This window comes from Anarrhichthys ocellatus, unplaced genomic scaffold (assembly GCF_004355925.1).
Source record: "Anarrhichthys ocellatus isolate YVR2014 unplaced genomic scaffold, GSC_Weel_1.0 scaffold1, whole genome shotgun sequence".
NCBI lineage: Eukaryota > Metazoa > Chordata > Actinopteri > Perciformes > Anarhichadidae > Anarrhichthys > Anarrhichthys ocellatus.
The window spans coordinates 3,813,574-3,834,263 of record NW_022280031.1 but is presented as its reverse complement, the minus strand read 5'-3'; the positions used below and the strand labels follow the sequence as shown (position 1 = coordinate 3,834,263).

The window sequence follows — 20,690 nt, the reverse complement described above, 5'->3', positions numbered from 1 at the left end:
CACTTGCTACGAAACAAAACAGGTCTTTCACAGATTTAGTACCTTTTGAAACAGGAGTGCTCTTTAGTAAACTTTACGTCAACAATCAGTGTATTGTTTTTTATTATTGTAAGTAAACAGATATATACAGGTACAAAATACAACAGCAAAAACTCACAATCATACATGAAGCACAAGATGTGCATTCATTATTTTAATTTCTATCAAAATCCTTCATGTAACATTAATATGATCTTTGGATCTTACAGCATGACTGAGTTTTAGTTTTCTTGATCTTGAGTGACAACTATGTCTCTCAGACATAGATGATGATGACATAATTTCCCACAAACCATGCAGCACGGTAGAGTGGATATTAAGTCAAAAAGAATAGAGAATTTTAGCATTTAAAGAAGTATTTCCTTCTCACTCATCTCATTTGCTCAGGTGCAGTTTCTATAACTGGAAAGTGAGTGAAGAGCATCACACTCTTGTTGAGAGGTTTTCCATCCTTTATGGTTTTAGCTCACTGCTTCTTGCGCAGGTGGACGTAAAGGAGTCCACTGACCAGAAGGAGCGGCACACACAGCCACGCCAGGATGAAACAATAACCAAAGCGTCCTTGGCTCAGATCTCTGGATTCACTTAGAATCTCCTTTCTGTGGAAGGTGAAGATGAGGCAAGCAGAAAATGTTGTGAAACCTGCAAGAGTAAAAAAGTTTTGGTTAAAATTCTCTTATCTCATCACACAGTCATACATTTTCATGATATGTAAATATATTATTGAGGATGCCTACATAAATATGAAATAAAAATCTAAGTGCAATTACATTGTCACTGTCACAAAATGAACAGATTTAAATGTCCCTTAAAGAGTGAAAACATTCAGTGCTGTTGTTTTTTATTTTCATTGACAACATTTTATGTGGTTTAACGAATAAGACTTCACACACCTGCAAAAGCCTGACAGAGGCCTGTGAAGTAGAAGAGAGCTCCTTTGGACATGGTGAACAGCTGACCGAGGAAAACCAGGAAGGAGATGGAGGAGAAGACCACAGAGAGGACCATGAGGGCCTGGACAGACTGCAGCCAGTCTGAGAGAGTAGGTCAGAGAATGAGTGTTGGACACTGACTCACAAGCAAAACCACAAGCAACGCTATATGCATTCATGCAGAAATACACACAGACCAATATTTCTCAAATTTACCACTTTCATTGGTAGCCGCACACAACCAGGTGTTTGTGGCATTATCATGGAAACAGTTATACCAGAGGTCTGTGATTTCTAAATCATCCCATATCCACCAGGACTGCAGAAAAGAAATGACACAGAGCACAAAAACATCAGACAATATGCTACTGGATGTATTAGCATCATACAAGTGTTAACAGTGACATCTACTGTACAAAGAGAGAAAACACGAGCTAAGCCCAAAGTTTACATGTCTCTCACCTTCTCCAGGGTGGCGATGAGGAGCATGACCAAGGTGACCAAATGCATCATGGTTAGGGATATGAGCAGGAAGACCATGGCTGCTTGGAGATGAGGAAACAATCTGGGTTCCTGCATACAATTCATTTGTGTTAATATTGGTGGTTCCACATAGAACCAAAATAGCTCTGCAGTCAAAGAAACACTATCATGTCTGTGTTGTTTAAACATGGCCTGCAGACTTCTGAAGGCAAACAGTGGACTCTCTCTGTCTGTCTGCCCCTCACGGAAACTCTGAGCACTTTCATCAAGCATCTCGACATCTGCACTGACAATCTCTCACAAGCATGCCAGACAGAGAGAGAGAGGTGGGGGGTTCTCTCAGTCCAGTCTCTGAGCAATACATCAGGACATCAGCTCCTTGTGACCAAGCATGCAGTCTGAAGCCCTTTCTACAAACGGGCTGACATATCGCTGTGTACTTTTTATGAATCGCCATGATTACAAATGTTGTACCTAAAGGATGACTATCCTATGACTGTCATTACACTTCAGGTTCAATATGAAAAGCCTACAAACTTATTTCCTTTTATTAATATTTTCAAACACATTCCCCAACGATCCACACCAATGAAAGCTATTGAGAAAAGCCATTTACGTCACAAGGCTGAATAAGAGGGATGAGTGACTCATTCATTTGATTCACTTTTTTCTATGATTTTTGAGGACACAAGAAGGGGAAGTCACATTATTAGGAAAGACTTCTTCCGTTTTTGTTTCAGTTCCCCTAGATATTATAAATACACTTCAAAAATATAATATATAAAAACAGAATCTGTATTGTGCCCTACGTACATAGAGTACAATCTAAATATTATCCGAAAACATGAATTTGGTGTTTCTATCACATTATATGTGGCTTAAGTAGAAAGGGCATAATGAACAAACAAAAAAAAATTTTTCCAATCAAAATTTGAGTCTAAAATACAAAACCTGTGGGTTTCATACATTTGCTTCTGTGGCCAGAAAGAGAGCGAGAGCGAGAGCGAGAGCGAGAGAGAGAGAGAGAGCGAGAGAGAGAGCGAGAGCGAGAGCGAGAGCGAGAGCGAGAGAGAGAGAGAGAGAGAGAGCGCGCACGTTTGACAAATCATTGCATTTTCTTTCAAATACATGTGCCAAAATATAGACTTTTCCTTTTCCTAAAGTACCTTCCCTCCGCTATGCGGTACACTTATAGGAGTGGGTATTCTTTGCCTTGCACATGTTTGCCTTTCCAAACCCAGCTCTGTCCATAGAGGGAAACCTCTGTTGCCATTAGATTGTGGACATTTCAGAGAGGCGTGTGTTTGATTACATTCTACATCTGGTTTATGTAACAGTTTGAGGCAACTGGCACAGACAGAACGGAAGTAATGGACACAGAAATTGCATTCGCTGTGGAAGAACAGAAAGGCATTATTATCATTAATGTTCAAACAATATCATTAAGGAATCTTCTTGTTAGCATCTGATCATATTTGGGTGTGGCCTGCATCTCATTAGGCAATAGCTATACTAAGCTGTATGTGAAAATCCAGGAATATTGTGTCTGTTTAACATAACCAAGATGAAGTTCTCACCCTTGAGCTTCAGTGCCTTTCTGTCTATGCCCTTCAGTGATCGTCTTTGAGTTTCCTTTTCCCAGTTGTTGCTATCATCCCTCTGTGCTCTTTCTGTCCTCACAGCGTTTGAGAGAAGTGTACAGAAGAGGAATGTTGAGTCAGATTTAGGAGGAGTTCTCAACACCCATTTCCTCTAAAGTTTCCCTGCATGCCCTCCCCCTTAAATTCGTGGTCTGGACCAACTCCGCACCAAGAATAACATTTCTCCAGACCTGCATAAGTACAGAACATTTCCCCAAAAGCTGTACTACTGACGTCCAATCTGCATTAAAGTTTGGAAAAAAGTATGATGAGGTAATGTCTGCCTAGATCCATCAGTCAGACTCTAGCGAAGGACAACTAGAATCACACATTTGAAACACAATTGTCATAACTGTGACGGTGATGTGTGAGCTGGCAATTGTTACATCATGTATTATTAAAGCCACACAGAGCTGCACATGTACTCATACTATTCCGCCAGCTATGCAGCTTGCCATTAAGACCACAGCAGTATTTTCAGAGTGAGGTTATTGAAAGGCAGGAAGTAAGGGCGGGTTCGTGCCCACTTTTGACTGTAAATGTGCAGGAAATCTCAGACCACCCAAGACACAACACACAGTAATTAATCCTAAATGTAAAAGGAAGGGAATTTATCTCCCCAAAGAAACTCCCAGCTGGTAATGCTGTTTGTTCTTCATATTCATTGCAATTACAGATTTAGTGTAGTAGTAATATTTCTTGAATTAACCAATACGCTGTGATGGACCAAGTAGTCAGATCCTTTACTTTAGTAAAAGCAATACCACACTGTGACATTCCCCATTACAAAGAACAGTCAGCATTCAAAATGCTACTCAAGTAAATAAGTGCAATTAGTTAAAAGTATGTAAGAATAGCAGGAAAAAATGGCCACTGAGTGAAATACTATTATACATTTTATCATGGGGTATTATGAATGCTGCATAAATGAGTAAGCAGCATTTCATTGTTGCAGCCATCAAGGTGGTTCTTAAACATAATAATCAGTTATATATGCAGTATGTTGCGTAGTTTAATTTGTGACAATAAGGCATAATCACAAGTTTTGTATGTAAAATCTTCCTCTTTAAAGTAGTCTTTTTTTTAAATCTCAATTGCAGTGGAGTAGAAATACAATGTAGAAATGGAAATACTCAAGTTAAGTACCTCAAATTTAGAAAAGGACTTGACCAAAAGCATTACATTCCACCACTGCCGGTGGAGGTATCCCATAATTGTACTCACTAAGATTTATGAAACAGAGTCTTACACAAAGCAATGTTTTTCCTGAGGTTTACCAGTGCATTTAAACTATTCACAACGATAACGATCCCTCAAGACGCCTTCAATGACCCACGGAAAACCCACGATCACAGTGTTGTACTGTTACTAACAGAACGTCGCACCATCACTTATTCCCACCACAGACCTCGACACTTTACTGTACATTCCTTCAACATCTGCCCGCATCACGTGTCCACACTTGGTCTCGGGTTTTTAACGTGAAAGTATTCGAGTATTTAAGCCCAAAGTGTGCGGGAGTAACGTTTGCGTGAGTGCGTCACTGTTTGTTATGGACCGTTATTACCGTCGGACAACGGGGAGAGACTCGAACGTTTACGTCGCACGGGGAGCTCCGTGAGGGCTGATGTTCGGTGTGAAGAGTTTATGTCGGACTTTAAAAAACAAAACAAAAAACGACAATAATAATTAAGTGATTGTAAACGGTCGAACGTTGGATCAAAATGGATCAACCAGAGGTAACGTTGCCTAACGCATTCTACGTTGTCTTCGTATAGCGTCAGTTTATATCTAGCGAGCTAAAACCCAGTACAACTTTAACGATAGACTAACGTCAGAACGTTCGTCATGCAATCACACTAAAGCAACTTAGTCCACGCTGCAACGTTATCACGCAACCGTGTCGTCAGTTTGTTCCAGCTCCCTTGTTTACACGAAGTGAAGATTGTTATGCTGCTCCATTCCATCAAATGGAAATCCAAAAATGTCTTGTGCATCCTGTATCACATATTCTCCTATTCATTTTCCTCCTGATATAGTTTGCATCTTTACTATAATTTGTAATACAGATCTGCTGGTTTTCCTGAAAGTGTGGGTGCAGAGCATGATTACAATAACTGAGCTTGCAGGGGTTAACGTAAACACACAAAACAAAGTGGGGTCATTTATTGTTTTGTTTTATTATTCAGTTATTCCAAGTTTCAGACCACCACAGATAAACATGGAAGAGGCTGTTCATGGCAATGCCAGCTGTCTTCACAGAGAAAGAGAGACAGCTGTTCCCAAAATGTGCAAATAACTTCAGCCACAGCCAAGAGAAGTGTCACATGTCTCACTGTAGTTCAGAGTTGGGGAGCCTTCATTCATAAAGATTATTTTGAGAAGCCTTTTGTCATTTTGAGATGTAGGTTAACATGTAAGTATGATAAACACAGGGTTAACAATCACCTAATCGTATCCTAAAACATTGTTTAGCCTATGTATTTTAATCATACATATTATCATCTTCAGTTTCTCATTACTGTAAGTGAAGTTAAGTTGCAGGGTGGGATTAAAACAATGCATCTTTTAATAATGATATCGTGTCAACACAGTAAAATGACATAATGTCAACATCATTATAATGAGAGACTGGCGATGTAAATCAGTTTCTCCTCCAACAGTGCAGATAACAATGCAAGTAGTCCTTTCTAAGTATGAGATATGGTGGGTTGTCTGTGACCATGTCCACCACATGTCCCCCATACCATCCCTAAGGAGCTGGAGCAGATGGCCACATGGTTCAGCGAGGAGGGACTCGCTCCTGACTCCCCTAAGGAGGCTCAGCTGTGTTTGCTATGGAGTGCCCTCCAGCGCACAAGGAGCCGTCTTAACAGTGTGACATGGGACTTGGACACCCAGCGCTCACAACACTTAGCAGAGATGGCAGAGGTAAGTCATCACTGAATTACCAGTGACGTCACCATTTTGTCAAGAAGAGAAAGAATAGCTGAGCGTCTGTGTGTCGGCCTTCTGTCTCGCCTGTAAGGTACGCAAGTCCCTGGAGCAGATCCGAATCTTTACAGAGCACAAAGACGTTTTGACTCAGGAGATACAAGATGAAAACGATCAGCTCAAGGACCAGCTGGGACGCGTAATATCCCTTCAAGGTTGGACATTTCTACCTGTACACTACCTACAAATAACAATAATCCAACAGCAAGAGCAGTAGTGACATCATTAAAAGGTCTGGATTTGCATCTGCACTATGACAAAAATAGTCTCTTAAAATTGTTGTATTTTCTCCCAATAGCTTAATAGTATATATTTTGAGAATAACATGCAGGTATTTTGTCTCATACACTGAAGGCTCTCTTCTTATCTCTTTTTAATGTATCATTCGCAAGTTTTTTGTTTGGCAACACAAGCCATGTTAGCTGTCCCATCTTGTTGGACAATTTGATAAGACATGTCACACCTGTAGTTGGTGGAGTGGTTAACCAAATGTACATTTTCCAAACCAACTGTCATGGTGCGTGAAGATGGGGCAGCAAGGAATAAGACCCAAATGCAGACAATAGGGCAGACAGGAGCAGCTCAAGGTACATACGTTTACTGGCCTGGGTAGAAAGTCTTAACAGGTGTAACTGAGACAGGTAACAGGAAGGTGGCAGGGAAAAAAGGGTGCCGGCAGATAAGCAGAGTCTGGTTCGAGAGACATTTTGCAGGCTTCAAGGTCTGGAAATCAGCGGCACAACTCTGACAATCTGGTGGGGAATGAGTGGAAAAGGGCTGGTTATATACTGCAGGGCTGATAAGTGAAAGTGGAAAGAGGTGATCAGGTGACTGTGACATGTGGGAAAGTCAGAAGGCATCCAGTGGATGGATGGGGAATGGCAATGCAGGGGGAAGTGGGAATGTGGCAGACCCCCCAGTCCACATCCTCAGATACTAAAGCATTATATATATATCTTACTCTGTCGATATTCTCTGTTGTGATAGATTCCCAGATAAGCGAGGTGGCTAAGATGCTGTACCAGCAGGGTCTCACAGAGTTGATTCACAGCAACCCCAGTGAGCAGGTGGCCTACCTCCTGGTGGAGAGAGCCTCCCTGCTTGAGTCGAGTGAGGATCCTAACAATCTGACGGGTGATGGAAACACGGACAGCCTGCTGGGGACTGAAGCCCAGGCATTGAATAGCAATGCAAACCAGGTTAGAGGAAGATTTTTTTTGTCTTCTTCATTTAAAAGGGCATGCTGTACACATACCGGGCAAAGACTTACTCTGCGATCTAATGTTGTTCCACAGTCTTCCCACAAGGGGGCACCACGTCACGGCCAGAGCCCATGGAAGAGACTCTTTGGACTCCACAAAGCATCACAGAGCAAACACACTTTTATTCCTGTACGTCTGTTTATCTACAGTAATATTTCTGCATCCCATACTAACAAACACTAAAAACTGCACTCAGGTCAGTTGCAAAATCAGGGACAATAAGCCACAGTGACTTCAATTTGTGTATCCCAAAGTGCACGCTTGAATATGAGGATCTTTTTTGCATGTCTTCCATTAAAAACTTCTGTTCAGCAGCATCCACATTAACTGCAACCTTTTGTTTTTGTTCCAGTGTTATTAAGCTCTGTTACCAGCTCACGCTAGGGAACTTTGCATGGCAGAAGAAATTCAAGATACTACACCACTGATGCATCTTGATTCAGTGCACTTCTCAAGGTCTCTTGTCTGTTTTTACATGCATTTATGAACATTTCTTTTTTTTTTTATTAATTGGTTCTCTTCATTGTAGGGAAATCACTTCACTATTGCTCAGACGCTCTCTCCCGCTCTGTTTAGATTGAGGCCATGCATTTGGCTGGCCAGACAAGCAGCGTTGAGAGGGAATGTTCCCGTCTGGAGCGCGACCTGGAGGAGGGCTCCCGCCGGCTGGCCATGGCCCACAACGAGATCCGGCGTTTGACTGATGAGCTGGAGTCTGCTCATTTGACCCAAAGAGCTTATGGTGGGAGATATGTATCAGCTACTTAGAAGCAGACTGTGTTTTTTTCACCATGATAAAACACAGTCTGCTTCTAACTCGCTCATAAAGTTAAGTCAAGTTTCCCAACACTGCAAAACAAAACAAAACATCACAAACTTTCAGCATAATCCTATACTGTATATTACTAGCATTCAGAAGTTATTTTACCATCATACAATACCCAAACAGACTCTGAACTTAAACTGAAGTTACCACCAACTTCCACTGCTCTGAACTGAAGAGGAAACTGTGGCAGCAACTTTGAGTTTATTCTAACGTCTGTGCTTCTTAGAACCTGAGCTGCAGGCAGCACAGCAGGAGGTAGATGAACTCCGGCAGGAAGTACAAAAACTGAAGAGCTGTGGTAAGAATTATTTTTCATGTGTATTCTTTAGTCTGTTTCCAAAGAATTGCCAGATGTTACCGAGATTATATTGGGTGTAAAAGGCAGACAAGATACAAGCTACAATCCACCACACAGCTCAGATTAATCTATTTCGTATACTTACTCACACAGGCTGGAGATTATCCCAGCATGCACTGGGTGAGAGGCAAGGAGCACACTGGACATGTCACCAGTCTATTACACACGTAAACAAACACGGTCACACTCGTGTTCCCACCGCTAAGACAATTTACTCTTTCAATTTCACTCAACCTGCAGGGGCCAGATGTATAAAATATGTGTACGCACAAAACACATGCATACTCCTTTGCCCTACACATAAACTGATATTTATGTAGGACGTCAGTAGTTTAGTCTTTTTGTGGAAATCAGGCTTGTGCATGTGCGCCCAGCTCCACAGTGATTGAGATATACAGAGTCAGGCACACATACATATAGATCTGACGAAAAGGAAGCATATGCATATTTCTGTGTTTGCATGTTTACATGGTTTCCATTTTAGTTTTGAAGCTGCACCCTTTTTGAATCTGGCCCCACCTGGTCTTAAGGTTGTGGGAGGAAACCCACACATACAGAGGGTGAATGTGCAAACGCCACACAGAAATGCCAACCTGACTGAGCCCGCTCGCTGCCCTAGATCTGAGACTCACAATCGAGCAGCATTTCACAGCCAAGAATGCGTGATAACAGTGAAATTATTAACATGTGTTATTTATAATCAGATAAGTGCATCATCTGACTTTACTTCAAAAGAAATAGTGGAACTGCGAAAGGCCAAAGAGCTGAACGATCGCCTGGACCTTGAGATCAGAGCCTTGAGGAGCCGGGTACGCACCCTGGATGCTGAGAAAAGTTCTCTGCAGCAGATGGTAAGATAGATGCTGGAATAAGGTACTTTATCAGTAAACACTACATCAAGAATTGTATTTTCCACACTTTTTTGCAGGAAACACTTTCGACTTTCCGTAAGAGAATAAGCAAGCATTGATAGTTCTAGTAGGAACCACACACGTCACTCTCATTGATGCTCTCAGCTGGTAAGTCGTTATTAATTATAAGAGGGTGGAAGGTCCTAATTTTGCCCTCAGTTGTGCAGACTAAGGCAGTTATTTCACTCTACTTTATTTCAAACTGCGGGCCCGTATTAAAATTGGAGCTAAATCACACTTTTTGGAGAGAGTGTGTGTGTTCTGCGTGTTGTAAAGCTCGCTTACATCTAAACCTGAACAAAGTGCATAGTTAAGTACTGTTTCCCTTTTCTAAGGTACAATGTTCATGAGTCTAATTCTGGCAACATTGATGTCTCAACAGCCACAAACAGTTGTGCATTTGCCCTGTACGTTTGTGGGAATAATCTAGCGCTCTACAGATAATAACTAAGCCAATGGAGTGTTAGTGTTTACATTCACATTCATTCTGCTCGCTGAGACTTGTGTTTGTATAGCACAGCATCTATTCAATGTGTGTGGAGTAGAAATACAGATCAATGACCATTGACCATTGATGTGTACCAATTCTTTCCTGTTTGCTCAACCAACAGACAGCAACCATTGTACATTAATTGGCATTCATTTTGATAATTAAATCATCTTCTTTCAAGCAAAAATAACCAAATTTCACTGGCTCCAGCTTCTCAGCTGTGAAGATTTGTTGATTTTTTGACAATATAGTAAACTGAGCACATTTAGATAAAGATAACAGGCTTTGTAAATTACCAAAGAAATATTTTTTTAATTTAATCCAACAGTACCTCCCCAGCCCACTAGATGACGCTCTGAGGCCCACCAGTGGGTCCTGTGGTGGAGAACAGCTGTTATAGACTAAATGATTACTTGATTGGCTGAGAAAATTATCAGCAGATGATTCTGTAATGACAATGAGTTGCAGCCCTACTGTACTGTGTATGCGTTTGTCTCAGGTGGTGTCTCTGCAGGAGCAGCCGCAGCTCCGCACTAAGCAGGTTCAGGCCAACGGGGCCACAGAGCTGGCTGAAGTAAGCCTCACTGTGAAAACAAATATCTGTTTTAGATGTTCAAAAGCTACAGTATGCTCTGTTCAAAGTCAAGTGCTGATTGAAATCACATTTAGAGACACTTCTCTTTTTATTTTTTTTGTCAGCACAACACATATTTATTTGCATTAACCATTAAAAGTCTTTAAAATCCCTACACTCAGCCTCACTCACTTTCATATTTGTTCCCAGGTTTCTTCTCTGCAGAGGGAGGTGGAGCGGCTGGAGTCAGTCCTGCAGGAGCTGCAGCAGCAGACTGAACAGGTTCAGGCCAACAAATTAGTTCAAGTAAGTCCTACTACACAAAACCCTGAGCATTACATCTGACACTGAAACAGCTGCAGATCTTTATCATTATCACCCGTATCTGCCTTTAATTTAATGAAGAGATACCACTTTGATGTAGGAGACAGTACACAAACTGTAGTTGGTGTCTTATTTCTAGTAAATCACCAGTAGGACATCTTGTTCCTCAAAGGCCTTCAAAATGACTCACCTGTTACTTTGTGCATGTTTGTGTTGAAAAAGTACCTTCCTGTTTCTGTTATTTAGTCTCAAGCAGCAGAGGTAGTACAGAGCAACCAGACCTGCAAACATTTACAAGAGGAGCTCACTGCTCAGACAAGTAGCCTTTTGTCAAAAGAGGAAACTGAGTACACAGAAACATGATCTGAAAACAAACTAATGCAAATTATCATGGATTGTTTACACTGTATGGGTGTCAAACACAATTTTTTTACAACACACACATTGGAAGCTGTGTTGCCTGTAATGTAATCAAATGTCAGTCAAACCTGTACTACTTGAATCTGCGTAATGTTTCTCAGGTGGTGTCTCTGCAGAGGGAGGTGGAGCGGCTGGAGTCAGCCATGCAGGAGCAGCAGCTCCTCACTGTGCAGGATCAAGCCACCCTGGTTAATGAGTTAGCTACAGTATGTTTCACTGTACACATTCTTGAGCATTACATGATAAGATTGCTTTCACTGCTATCACCAACTCAAACAGACTACAACTGGATTTTGTGTAAAAAAAGGTTACTCAGTTTGGTTAATCTTCATGCTCATGGATCCCTGTGCAAAGAAGTTTAGCTGAACAGGCTTGAATTACTGACCTGGTCTTATTCTTGTCAAACACAGTGTCAACTCCATTGGTATTAACAAGTGTGACTCATGGAATGAAGTTGGAGTCAATACATGCGTGAATATTGATCGTGTTGTGTCTCCAGTCCCAGACAACCAAATTGATTCAGAGCAATGAGATCTGCAGCGACTTACAAAATAAACTCAGCGCTCAGTCGACATGCCTTTTGAAAGCAGAGTCAGAAGTGAGTGATACACAACATCAAAAGATTATTGATAATTACATTAAAGACAACCTTTTTTTTTTTTTCAAGAAATTGACTACAATGGCCTTTGTTCCTATTACATGATGTCAAAACCTCTTATCCTTTCAGGTGCATTCCCTCAAGCAGCAGCTGGATACCTCCCATTATGACCTGGATAACCTCATAGCTACCATCTATACCAAAGAAAACAATGTTCAGGATCAAAAGTAGGAGATTCTACCTCCACACACCATCCAGCAGCTGCTGTATGGGCACGCTAACTCTCAATGTTGCAGTAACACAGGGGTTACTGAAGGTTTGTGTGTGTGTGTGTTTGAAGGCTGTGGAAGGAAAACGGGCAACATTTTGAAAACGCTCACTGTCAGCTGAAAGATGATAAAGAGCGACAGACACAACTACAGCTGCTGCAGAACAACGAAAACACACTGCGTAAGGTAATTTGTTATATATTTGACTATATTGGAGAACTGGTAATTTATCAGGACTATATCTGGTTACGTATTGTAAGTTCCATTCATTGTGCGACTGTTGGCCAGTACTAAAGGGCAGAAACTGTTGCCAACCACTTAAAAAGCTAAAGAAAAGCTGTAAATTAATTTCAATGTGCCAGCTTGAGTTGCTAATTGATGACATGCATTGTACATGCACGTGCCGGTTAATTCCTATCCTTGCCGATGTCTGTATTTTGGACCACAGGAGTGTCCTGATTATCAAGAAGCAGTAAAGACTCTGTTGGCCACCCAAGAGGAGTGTGAGACACTCAAGAGGGAGATCTGTGAAACCCTTAAATGCCTCGACAAAGAGCGGAGGTAACTAAATAAAAAACACGATTCAAAGCTTGATGAAACTGTAATATTTTATTCATCCAATAATATTTGTACGTGTGAACGAACAACAAAGACTTTTCTTCAACCCGCAGAGGACATTGAAAACTTTGACACTGGTGACAACATATGACAATGTCCCTTCATAGTACAATATGATGATAATATATGTTGTATGGCTTTCTTTTGCCATGGTTAAATCGTGATTTAATATAATATATATAAGTAATGTGTTACTTTGGTCTATCTTCTTACAGTAAATACCATGAAGTGAAGGAAAAGCACAAGGCAAAACTGTGTCGAGCCAAACAGAAATGTGATGAGGAAACAACATGGCGTGATGAGAAGATAAAGAATCTAGAGCGGCAGCTATCCTTGTGTTCCCATTCATTGTCTAAGGTAAATCTAGAGCTTTGTCCTACTTCACACAAAAGAAACAAAAGTTTGAGATGGGGCACCTGGATTAATCAATCACTATTTGTTTTGTTTTTTCACATGATGGATTTAAATATCACAATGTATTCCCACCTGTGTTACCATAAGAGTGTTTGCTGTATGTCCATATATTGACTCAGTGACCACGGTAACAAGGCCATCATGGAATATGTTAAACGGTGGCAGCGCTGAAAGCCCGTAGGAGATGCTGAGTCATGGTGTAATTCCTGTATTGACTCACTCTACAGACCTTTAGAAACAAATGGCATTATATAAATCAGATGATTAATTGAGGGAAGTTCAAATTGTTTTTCTCCTCCAGGAAAAAGAGCTTACCATAAGTATTACTGTGGAAAATGAGAAACTACTTGTTGAGAGGAGGAGGCTACTACAACAGCTAAATGAGGAAGAGCACAACAAGAAAGACAGTAATCTAACAGCCTCTTTGTCCAAATGCAGGTACTTAACTCAAACAGCCAACACTTAGCTGTGTGATTCCAAAGAGTCCACACATTATGTTCAGAGGATTACTGCAGATTTACCAAATGTGTGATCATTGACAAAGAAGAGACGTTTGTATTGATCTCAAGGGTGGACTTTCTAGAGATGGAAAACAAGAAACTAGGAAACAAAATACTCCACATGTCCAATCAGCTAGCTGTCCTGGAACGCACCCTGCAAAACCTGCAATCACTCCACTTTACTGAGGTACGGGGCATAATAACCATAATAATAACATGTTATAATATGCTCACAGTGATAATGCTAACATGTCGGTTATTATTTAGCAGGTGTAATGTTGACCATGTTCACCAATTTAATTTAGCCTGTTAGCATGATTGTTTGTGTGTATATGTGATAGACCTTAAGTTCATTATTTAAGTTACAGAAAGGGTAGGACCGTATAAGTGTTACTTCTGTCCACTCCTTTTTGGGACATCAAATATTAATTTATTTATAATCAGCTGTATATGTTTACTGTTCATTTCATTAGTAATTCTTGAGTTTTTTTCTTGTTATTTGTAGCATGTTTAAAATAAATCTAACTTTTGGTATGTAGCACTAAACACAAAGTACAGCTTGGGCTGATAGGAATGATTGTTTTCAAGTTTGGTCGTAAACCAAAAGGATTGTAAACATTTTGACCAGATGAAAAGCCAACCAACATTGCCATGCAGCTAAAACAATAAATGGAGAGACAACTTTTCAATTCATGTTTTTTGTAATTTACAAAGCTAGTTATTTTACATCTAAATGCACTTGCATATATATATATATATATATATATATATATAAAGAACGTAGTAATTCAAACAAAGTATAATTTCAATGACTGGTTGTATTTGAATATCACCAAAGCCAATCACCACACATCATCAGCTAGAGACAAACATGTTTTGTCACCGTTACCTAACATTGCCTTGAATGAAGTGACACAAGATCACTTTTTTAAACATAAGCGTGATGTGGGAGACAAACATGCGCTGTTAAAAACGTGTGGTGAGGCAGTGATGGGTGAGGGTAAGCAGAGTATTTAGTTTGGTCATTCATGTTTTGTTTTTTTCCAAATAAATTTTTAGCAATCATAAGTGAGCCTTAAGTTACAAAGGGTTGAGAATCTCTGATTTACTGTATATTCTTTACTGTTGTCATTGTAAGACAACTTTTTTTATTATTATTATTATTGTTAGGAACTGAAGAAAACATCTGATTGTATGCAGGGCGCATTGGACAAAACTCGGAGAAAGCAGACAGATGTGACTTCCTCCCGTCACCGTTTCATCTCTGGGCCTCTTTCTCGATCAGCAGAGACGGGCTACCTGAATCTAACCTCCGCTCAGAGATACTCGGACCCCTCGACTCCCCCGGCTGCCCTCAGCAACTCAGAGAGTACGTGTTCCTAAGATTTACCGTCTATCTGCAACATGAATATACTGTACAGAAATAGTGATAAGTAAATAAATTAAGTTGATAAACCAAATAACAGAAGAATTTCCCTTTCTCTGTCTTTTCATTTGGTTTCATTTTTAAGTTGACAAAATTATTTAACTCTCCAGATCTGAGTGACAACAGCTCTCGTGTAAAAAATGTTGAATATTCTCATAAAATTGTATCCATTTCTTGTAACCGTTCAAAGTCTAGACTTCAAACTTTTCTAAAGGCCTGAAACCTGATCTGACTAACATTTACAATGCATGCATTTCATAAACAACAACCTACGCAGACCTACTCATCTTGCACTTTGTCTTCACAATCCTTTTTTGTTTTGCACAGCACTCTGGGGCCAGGGGCGTTTGAGAAACCACAGAACATACCGTAGCAGCTGTTCATTCTAAACTAAAACTTAAATGTACTTTTATTATGTTTATGTTAAAGCCCCAAAATGTCATTTTTGTTCCGATTGCAGTGGCTGGTTGCCCGTTGTATTTGTTGGCATTTAAACTACAAACAGTCATTTGTCCAGTTGGCCTCTTGGTTTGTCAAACACACCGAGACATCTGAATAGACAGATAAATCGGTTGGCTGTTACAGCTACTTGTCAGCAAAGCTTCACACTTTAACTCCATATCATGCACAAACAATAAAACATTTAATATAAATGTACACGATGTAATGCATAAGAATGGACCACATTATGGTCTTTTAAGTCCTCAAACCTATAGCCACAACTACCACTCCACAACTTGGACATTTTGTGTGGCCTAGTTATCGTATATTCAAATAAACAAAGGAAATTATATTAATTGTCGTTGCTTTACCAGAGTCTAATATGCAGCCAGGGCAACTTGTTGCACAAAGCAAAAGGAATTTTTTTTCCAATGCATTTTGATGAGGTCAGACCACCTGCAACAGGTCTGAAACTACTACATGACACAGTAACGTGTCCGTTGACAGATTACTATTAAATTGAAGAACTATACATGCATTTCTCCCTTAAAAAAAGAAACATCTCTGGGATAAGGTGCTTTGGGATAATATATTTCTCCTTACAAATGTTCATTTTATTACCACGTTTTTCAAGTAAACCTCCCAAAAAAAAAAAAGACTAATTTTCCAACAGAAAAGTACCTCATATAGCAGTAAATGTGTCCCAACCTGCCAAAAATGCCACTCATACGATACATCTGCTTAAAAAGTAGTTGTTTACCAGAGAGCACTGCACCAGTGTTTCCTATTAATTACCTAGACTGAGACGGCCCACCAAAGTCCATTCTTTTCTACTGCCAGTTTCATAATGAAAAAAAAAATATTTTTCCACTTCAACGGGTGGGCTGTTTGGCCCGTTTCAACAAGTATATTCAAGGTAGGCTTATATCATTGGATTACAATTACTGATGCATTAATGTCTTCATTTAAAATGTTGCAGCTTCTAAAAAGGTGGAGCTGCTTTAACTACTTTATATACTCAATAGGCTATATACAGTACTTGAGTAGCCTAAATGTACTTCGTTACATTCCACCCCTGCTAGAACAAGAGCACAAAGTTCTTCATAGATCTAGCTGCTAAATGTTGCTCTCAAAGTGCACCAGATTGATGCATCCAACTTCAAAAACATACAAAATCTTTTTTCCGGGGAAGCATGCCTCTACCCCCCTAGAGGGCCCACGGTCCACCCACCATATTCCCACACAATGTTTTGGGAAACACTGCTGCACACATCATTTGCAAGGTTGGCTTACAAGACACATTGCATTTGTACTTGGCATCCTACTCCAATAATATAAATGTGAAAAGAGGTCAGTGATTGACTAATAAAAAAAAAAAAATATATACATAAATTAACAAAAACTGGCAAAACCAGAGCAAAAAAAAAACAAAAAAAAAACAGACAGCTCGAAAGATTTGTCTATGCAATCAAATAAAATCCCTAGCTTCAACACAAACTTTACAGAGTTCAAAATGAAAAATAAATGGGGACAACCTGTCCCGTTATCTTAATACACTGAAGAGGTTTCTCGTTTCCTTCCATCTTTCTCAGAGACCGGTAAGACGATATGAAGCAGTCTGCATCCTGCCTGACAATTTGAGGGAAAAAAACCCCGCTTGACTGTTACTCATGCCACTGCAACTTCAGGGCCAATAAGTATCATTCATCAAAAAATGTGATTTGGGAAACAGGGGTAATTCACAAACTGATTAACACAAGTGATCAACTAGCACAGACCAACATTAATATGTAATCACTATAAATATATATTGACAATGAAGCAATGGCAGCATTTGCTTAGATTTACCGAGGCGGCAGCAGGCGTTCAGTGAAAGTAGTCGTCACTATTAGAAAATCCACACTTGCAGAAGTTGAACTAAATATAAAGAGCGAGGGAGCACGACAACCTGAGAGCGTATCGTTTGTTATATAGTTCTCACACCCTTTACTAAATATAGGAGTCAATTTTGCACATTACTTCAAAAAACCACTAAGGTGTGCGAAGTGCATCATAATATTTTGGTGCCCACAGCACTCTGGCGACTTTTATGTCACTCCTGTAGCCGATACTGGTGTCCCAGCAGTACTCTGGAGAGAGCACCCTGCTCGGCTTGTGAAGCCACATGTACTTGTTGAGATGGCTCTCGTCGTGCCACAGAGCCTCCACGTTATTCTGTTTATCCTCCATGATGCCCTGATAGCAGGCGTCAGCCAACGCTTTTACACTCTTCCATGAACCTCCAAAGACGGCAGCGTGGTAGTAAAAATCCCCAGTTTGCATGTACGCCTTAGACTTTTGGTTGTGGTCGTAGGTAAACAAACTCTTCGGAATGCGGTAGTAGTGGGCGTGGAGCAGAGCCACAGAATCTCCCAGAGCCTCCGAGCCAAATCTGCCATTGAACACCTGATCCACGTCGAAGCAAAAGACATGCGTGCAGCAGTGGCGAATATCCGACTCGATGACATCTGATATGGTTTTCATTCGCATCATAGAGATGTCCTGCCACCTGGATTTCTTCTCCACTTTGATGACCTTTATGCTTCGCTGAGGAGCGAGCTTGATGTCTGGCACCTTCTCCGGCACATCCGTAAAAATGTAATACGTCACGGGCAAACCCAACATAAAGTGATGCTCTGATGAGTTCAGGAAGGTCCCGAGGTAGGCATCCAGGTACCTTTGGTGGGAGGAGAGACAAGGACAACGGCATGTTCCAACAAACGAAATAGCAATTGGCAGACCAGGATTTATTCAGGTGTGATGACAGTTTATCCAAACAGTTGTTACAGAATTCATGCGGAAACAAACCTGCCGACAGCAAACACCGTTAGAGCCACAGAGGATCCTTCCGTCTTGTGCGCCTGGTCGTAAAGGTCAGGGTCAAACATTCCTTCCCAGATGATGGGAGCTTTCCAAGATGTACACGTTTGCACGTTAGGTCTGGACCTGAAATACAGGGCGAATTTTTATTCATTTTTTGTAGTTTGCAATATTATGATGAAAATAAATACATTGGCTTTAAAAATGTGTTTGGTGGGATCGCTGATTCTCTCATTTTATTACACACATTTCTCTATTCTGAATTCCCTTCTTCAAAAGTCTTCTTTACCAACATGCAGCTCAGCATAGCAGTTAATCTCACATGCAAAATCCACTAAAGCAACTGTTGTGGCAATTGATCATGTTGTTCTTTCAGTTATAACTTGCAGCGCTTAAAGCTGAACATAAGGCCACCCAAACTCACCAAACCAAAATAATAGATGTTATATCAAAAAGGTATTTTCATGTCTGGCTTCCTGTAGCCAAAACACTTCATACACAGCAACTATTGTACCAGAGCGCTGAAAATATCTCATGTCCCAACAAGAATGTTTAGACTGTGGTTACAATGAAAAGGAACACAAGGACAAAGAAAACTAACAAGCAGCAGCTTGTCTATTGACTTTCTGTTCCATTTTTTGCAAGGAAATCTCACATCTTTATAACATGGATTATGCCAGTTTCAAGAAGTCTGCGTCAGTATGATTTATTTTCCTAAAAGTAATTCCAGTAAAAACTATTTCACTCATTGGTTTCTTTAATTCCTTTTTCTAATTTTCTACATTTAAAAAAAATGTTCTTGCGTAATCACAAGTAAAACATGTATATTCTCGGCCTTCTGTGCAACTTTAGTTGTCAGAGTCCGGTGACCAAGTACATTTCACTCTGTAGCTCTTAATTTGCTGTAATAATTACCCTAGTTTGATTTATTCATATTAATAATTATATTGCATTCACATTGGGAAGGGTAACCTGATTTTTTTTTCCCGTACATCCTATCAACCACATCGGCCTTTTGTAAATCTAAAGTTTAAGGCTGCAGTTATTATACTATTGATCATTATGTCTTTAAAACGTCCCGACACCGAAGGTGACACAACCTCAAAACATTCAGTTTACTTTAGAATGGTAATAATTAACGGTTAATTCATTATCAAGATAGTTGCCTATTATGTTTCTGCCGATCTACTAATCAATTGATCTCATCTCTACAACATTTATTCATTCTTTCAATTATGTTTTCTGTGAGAAAACAGACACATTTGAATACTAAGGCTAAACACTGCTGTGCTTTAAAAACATCAAATATTGCAGAAATATAAACAATAAAAGTTCCTGCTGTGTTTTGTCACATTCATTTAATAGTTTTTTTTCAACCCCAAATTGTGAAAGTATGAAAAATAAAGGAAATAAAGGAAACACATATAACCCGTTTCTTATTTGCATCAGGAAGTAAAAAATAATTTGCCCTGAACTTCACATGGTTAGGATTGAGGAAATTTAAGAACACAATCAGTGATTAAACCGTTGGCTTCTCAACATGTCAAATGTGGTAATGTTGGTTTGACTTTTCTGAATTTGAATATTTTACAAAGGGACATCTTATTTCTAGTGCTTTCAGTGGTGAATAAACAGTGGATTCATGACCATCTGTGCAGCCAAAACATAAGGTTTTAATAGTCTTACCAAAGGTTGAGGCTGGTGTCCACACTGTTGTCAAGAACCAGCATCTTTGCACTTTCCAAAGAGCATTTGTCCATAGGTAGTAGGACTACTAAAAGTCTGATACCAAAAAGATAACCAAAGTTAAACAATGTTATGTTTGCATAACTGGTAAAGTATGTGGTGTTTTTTAAATTTAAATACAGACTCACCTCAACGATGGAGATATTATGTAGAGAAAACACAGCGTGATAGGAATGCAGAGCACACATTTCAAAACACCCTTCGTCTTCTGAACATGTCTACAGGAAAAAAAGCCACAGACTGATTAAACGCTGAATCACAATTCAGAAAATGCAAAACTGTGACACAATAACATTGATTACCCCATGGTTGAAAAACACTTCCAAGCTCAGTAGACAATGAACTCTCGTAAAAGAAAGTGAAGGCAGCAGGTTCATGGATGAGAGAAAGGAGAAGGGGCTGTTAAACCTTTTCAATATGATTATAGTACAAGCTCATTGGTTCAAATCAGCCAACCTACGTAGGGCTGCACTATCCTTTGACACGTTTTAATATTGGTTATGATACCAGAGTTTTGATCCCAAAATTATACTTCTTTCTATATCTATATATATATATATATATAT

At 39.9% G+C, this 20,690-nt stretch overlaps 3 protein-coding genes across 5 annotated transcripts in view; 1 reads left to right on the top strand and 2 right to left on the bottom strand.

Annotated features, from left to right (window-relative positions):
- Nucleotides 1-84: 84 nt before the first annotated feature.
- On the bottom strand, nucleotides 85-3,134 carry emp3a (epithelial membrane protein 3a (MAM blood group)). Its single transcript, XM_031851252.1, has 5 exons — nucleotides 3,032-3,134; nucleotides 1,434-1,544; nucleotides 1,188-1,290; nucleotides 933-1,073; nucleotides 85-681 (listed from the first exon to the last, which is right to left on the bottom strand). Exons 2-5 carry the CDS (start codon nucleotides 1,509-1,511, stop codon nucleotides 506-508), a joined length of 498 nt encoding a protein of 165 aa, XP_031707112.1. The 5' UTR covers nucleotides 1,512-1,544; nucleotides 3,032-3,134; the 3' UTR covers nucleotides 85-505.
- Nucleotides 3,135-4,475: 1,341 nt separating this feature from the next.
- LOC116382898 (myosin-11) lies at nucleotides 4,476-16,175 on the top strand. Of its 2 annotated transcripts, XM_031846340.1 has the most exons (19): nucleotides 4,476-4,833; nucleotides 5,852-6,025; nucleotides 6,123-6,243; nucleotides 7,076-7,287; nucleotides 7,384-7,479; nucleotides 7,927-8,092; nucleotides 8,403-8,474; nucleotides 9,270-9,385; nucleotides 10,435-10,509; nucleotides 10,720-10,815; nucleotides 11,355-11,459; nucleotides 11,753-11,851; nucleotides 11,981-12,078; nucleotides 12,192-12,306; nucleotides 12,569-12,681; nucleotides 12,954-13,095; nucleotides 13,454-13,590; nucleotides 13,722-13,839; nucleotides 14,853-16,175. In XM_031846340.1, exons 1-19 carry the CDS (start codon nucleotides 4,819-4,821, stop codon nucleotides 15,033-15,035), a joined length of 2,253 nt encoding a protein of 750 aa, XP_031702200.1. In that variant the 5' UTR covers nucleotides 4,476-4,818; the 3' UTR covers nucleotides 15,036-16,175. The 2 variants fall into 2 exon arrangements, with proteins under 2 accessions (XP_031702200.1, XP_031702205.1); XM_031846345.1 differs by lacking the exon at nucleotides 13,454-13,590 and having other exon boundaries at nucleotides 14,853-14,939.
- Nucleotides 12,711-20,690, bottom strand: part of LOC116382912 (N-acetyllactosaminide alpha-1,3-galactosyltransferase-like) — a 9,015-nt gene continuing 1,035 nt past the window's right edge. Inside the window, exons 2-6 of one of the 2 annotated variants that reach the window (XM_031846358.1) lie at nucleotides 20,427-20,467; nucleotides 20,253-20,342; nucleotides 20,065-20,160; nucleotides 18,367-18,504; nucleotides 12,711-18,235 (exon numbers count right to left, since the gene is read on the bottom strand). In XM_031846358.1, coding sequence (XP_031702218.1) covers nucleotides 17,551-18,235; nucleotides 18,367-18,504; nucleotides 20,065-20,160; nucleotides 20,253-20,342; nucleotides 20,427-20,431 — 1,014 coding nt within the window. In that variant the 5' untranslated portion in view covers nucleotides 20,432-20,467 and the 3' untranslated portion in view covers nucleotides 12,711-17,550. The remainder of the gene's footprint in view (nucleotides 18,236-18,366; nucleotides 18,505-20,064; nucleotides 20,161-20,252; nucleotides 20,343-20,426; nucleotides 20,468-20,690) is intronic. The other variant, XM_031846364.1, reaches the window with a different exon arrangement.

Coding starts and splice junctions, on each gene's coding strand:
- LOC116382898 (XM_031846340.1), top strand. Junction 7,288..7,383: donor TGAATAGCAATGCAAACCAG/GTTAGAGGAAGA, acceptor GTTGTTCCACAG/TCTTCCCACAAGGGGGCACC. Junction 10,510..10,719: donor GGGCCACAGAGCTGGCTGAA/GTAAGCCTCACT, acceptor ATTTGTTCCCAG/GTTTCTTCTCTGCAGAGGGA.
- emp3a (XM_031851252.1), bottom strand. CDS start 1,511: ATGGTCTTCCTGCTCATATCCCTAACCATGATGCATTTGGTCACCTTG. Junction 1,074..1,187: donor TGCGGCTACCAATGAAAGTG/GTAAATTTGAGA, acceptor CTACTCTCTCAG/ACTGGCTGCAGTCTGTCCAG. Junction 682..932: donor CCTCTGTCAGGCTTTTGCAG/GTGTGTGAAGTC, acceptor TTACTCTTGCAG/GTTTCACAACATTTTCTGCT.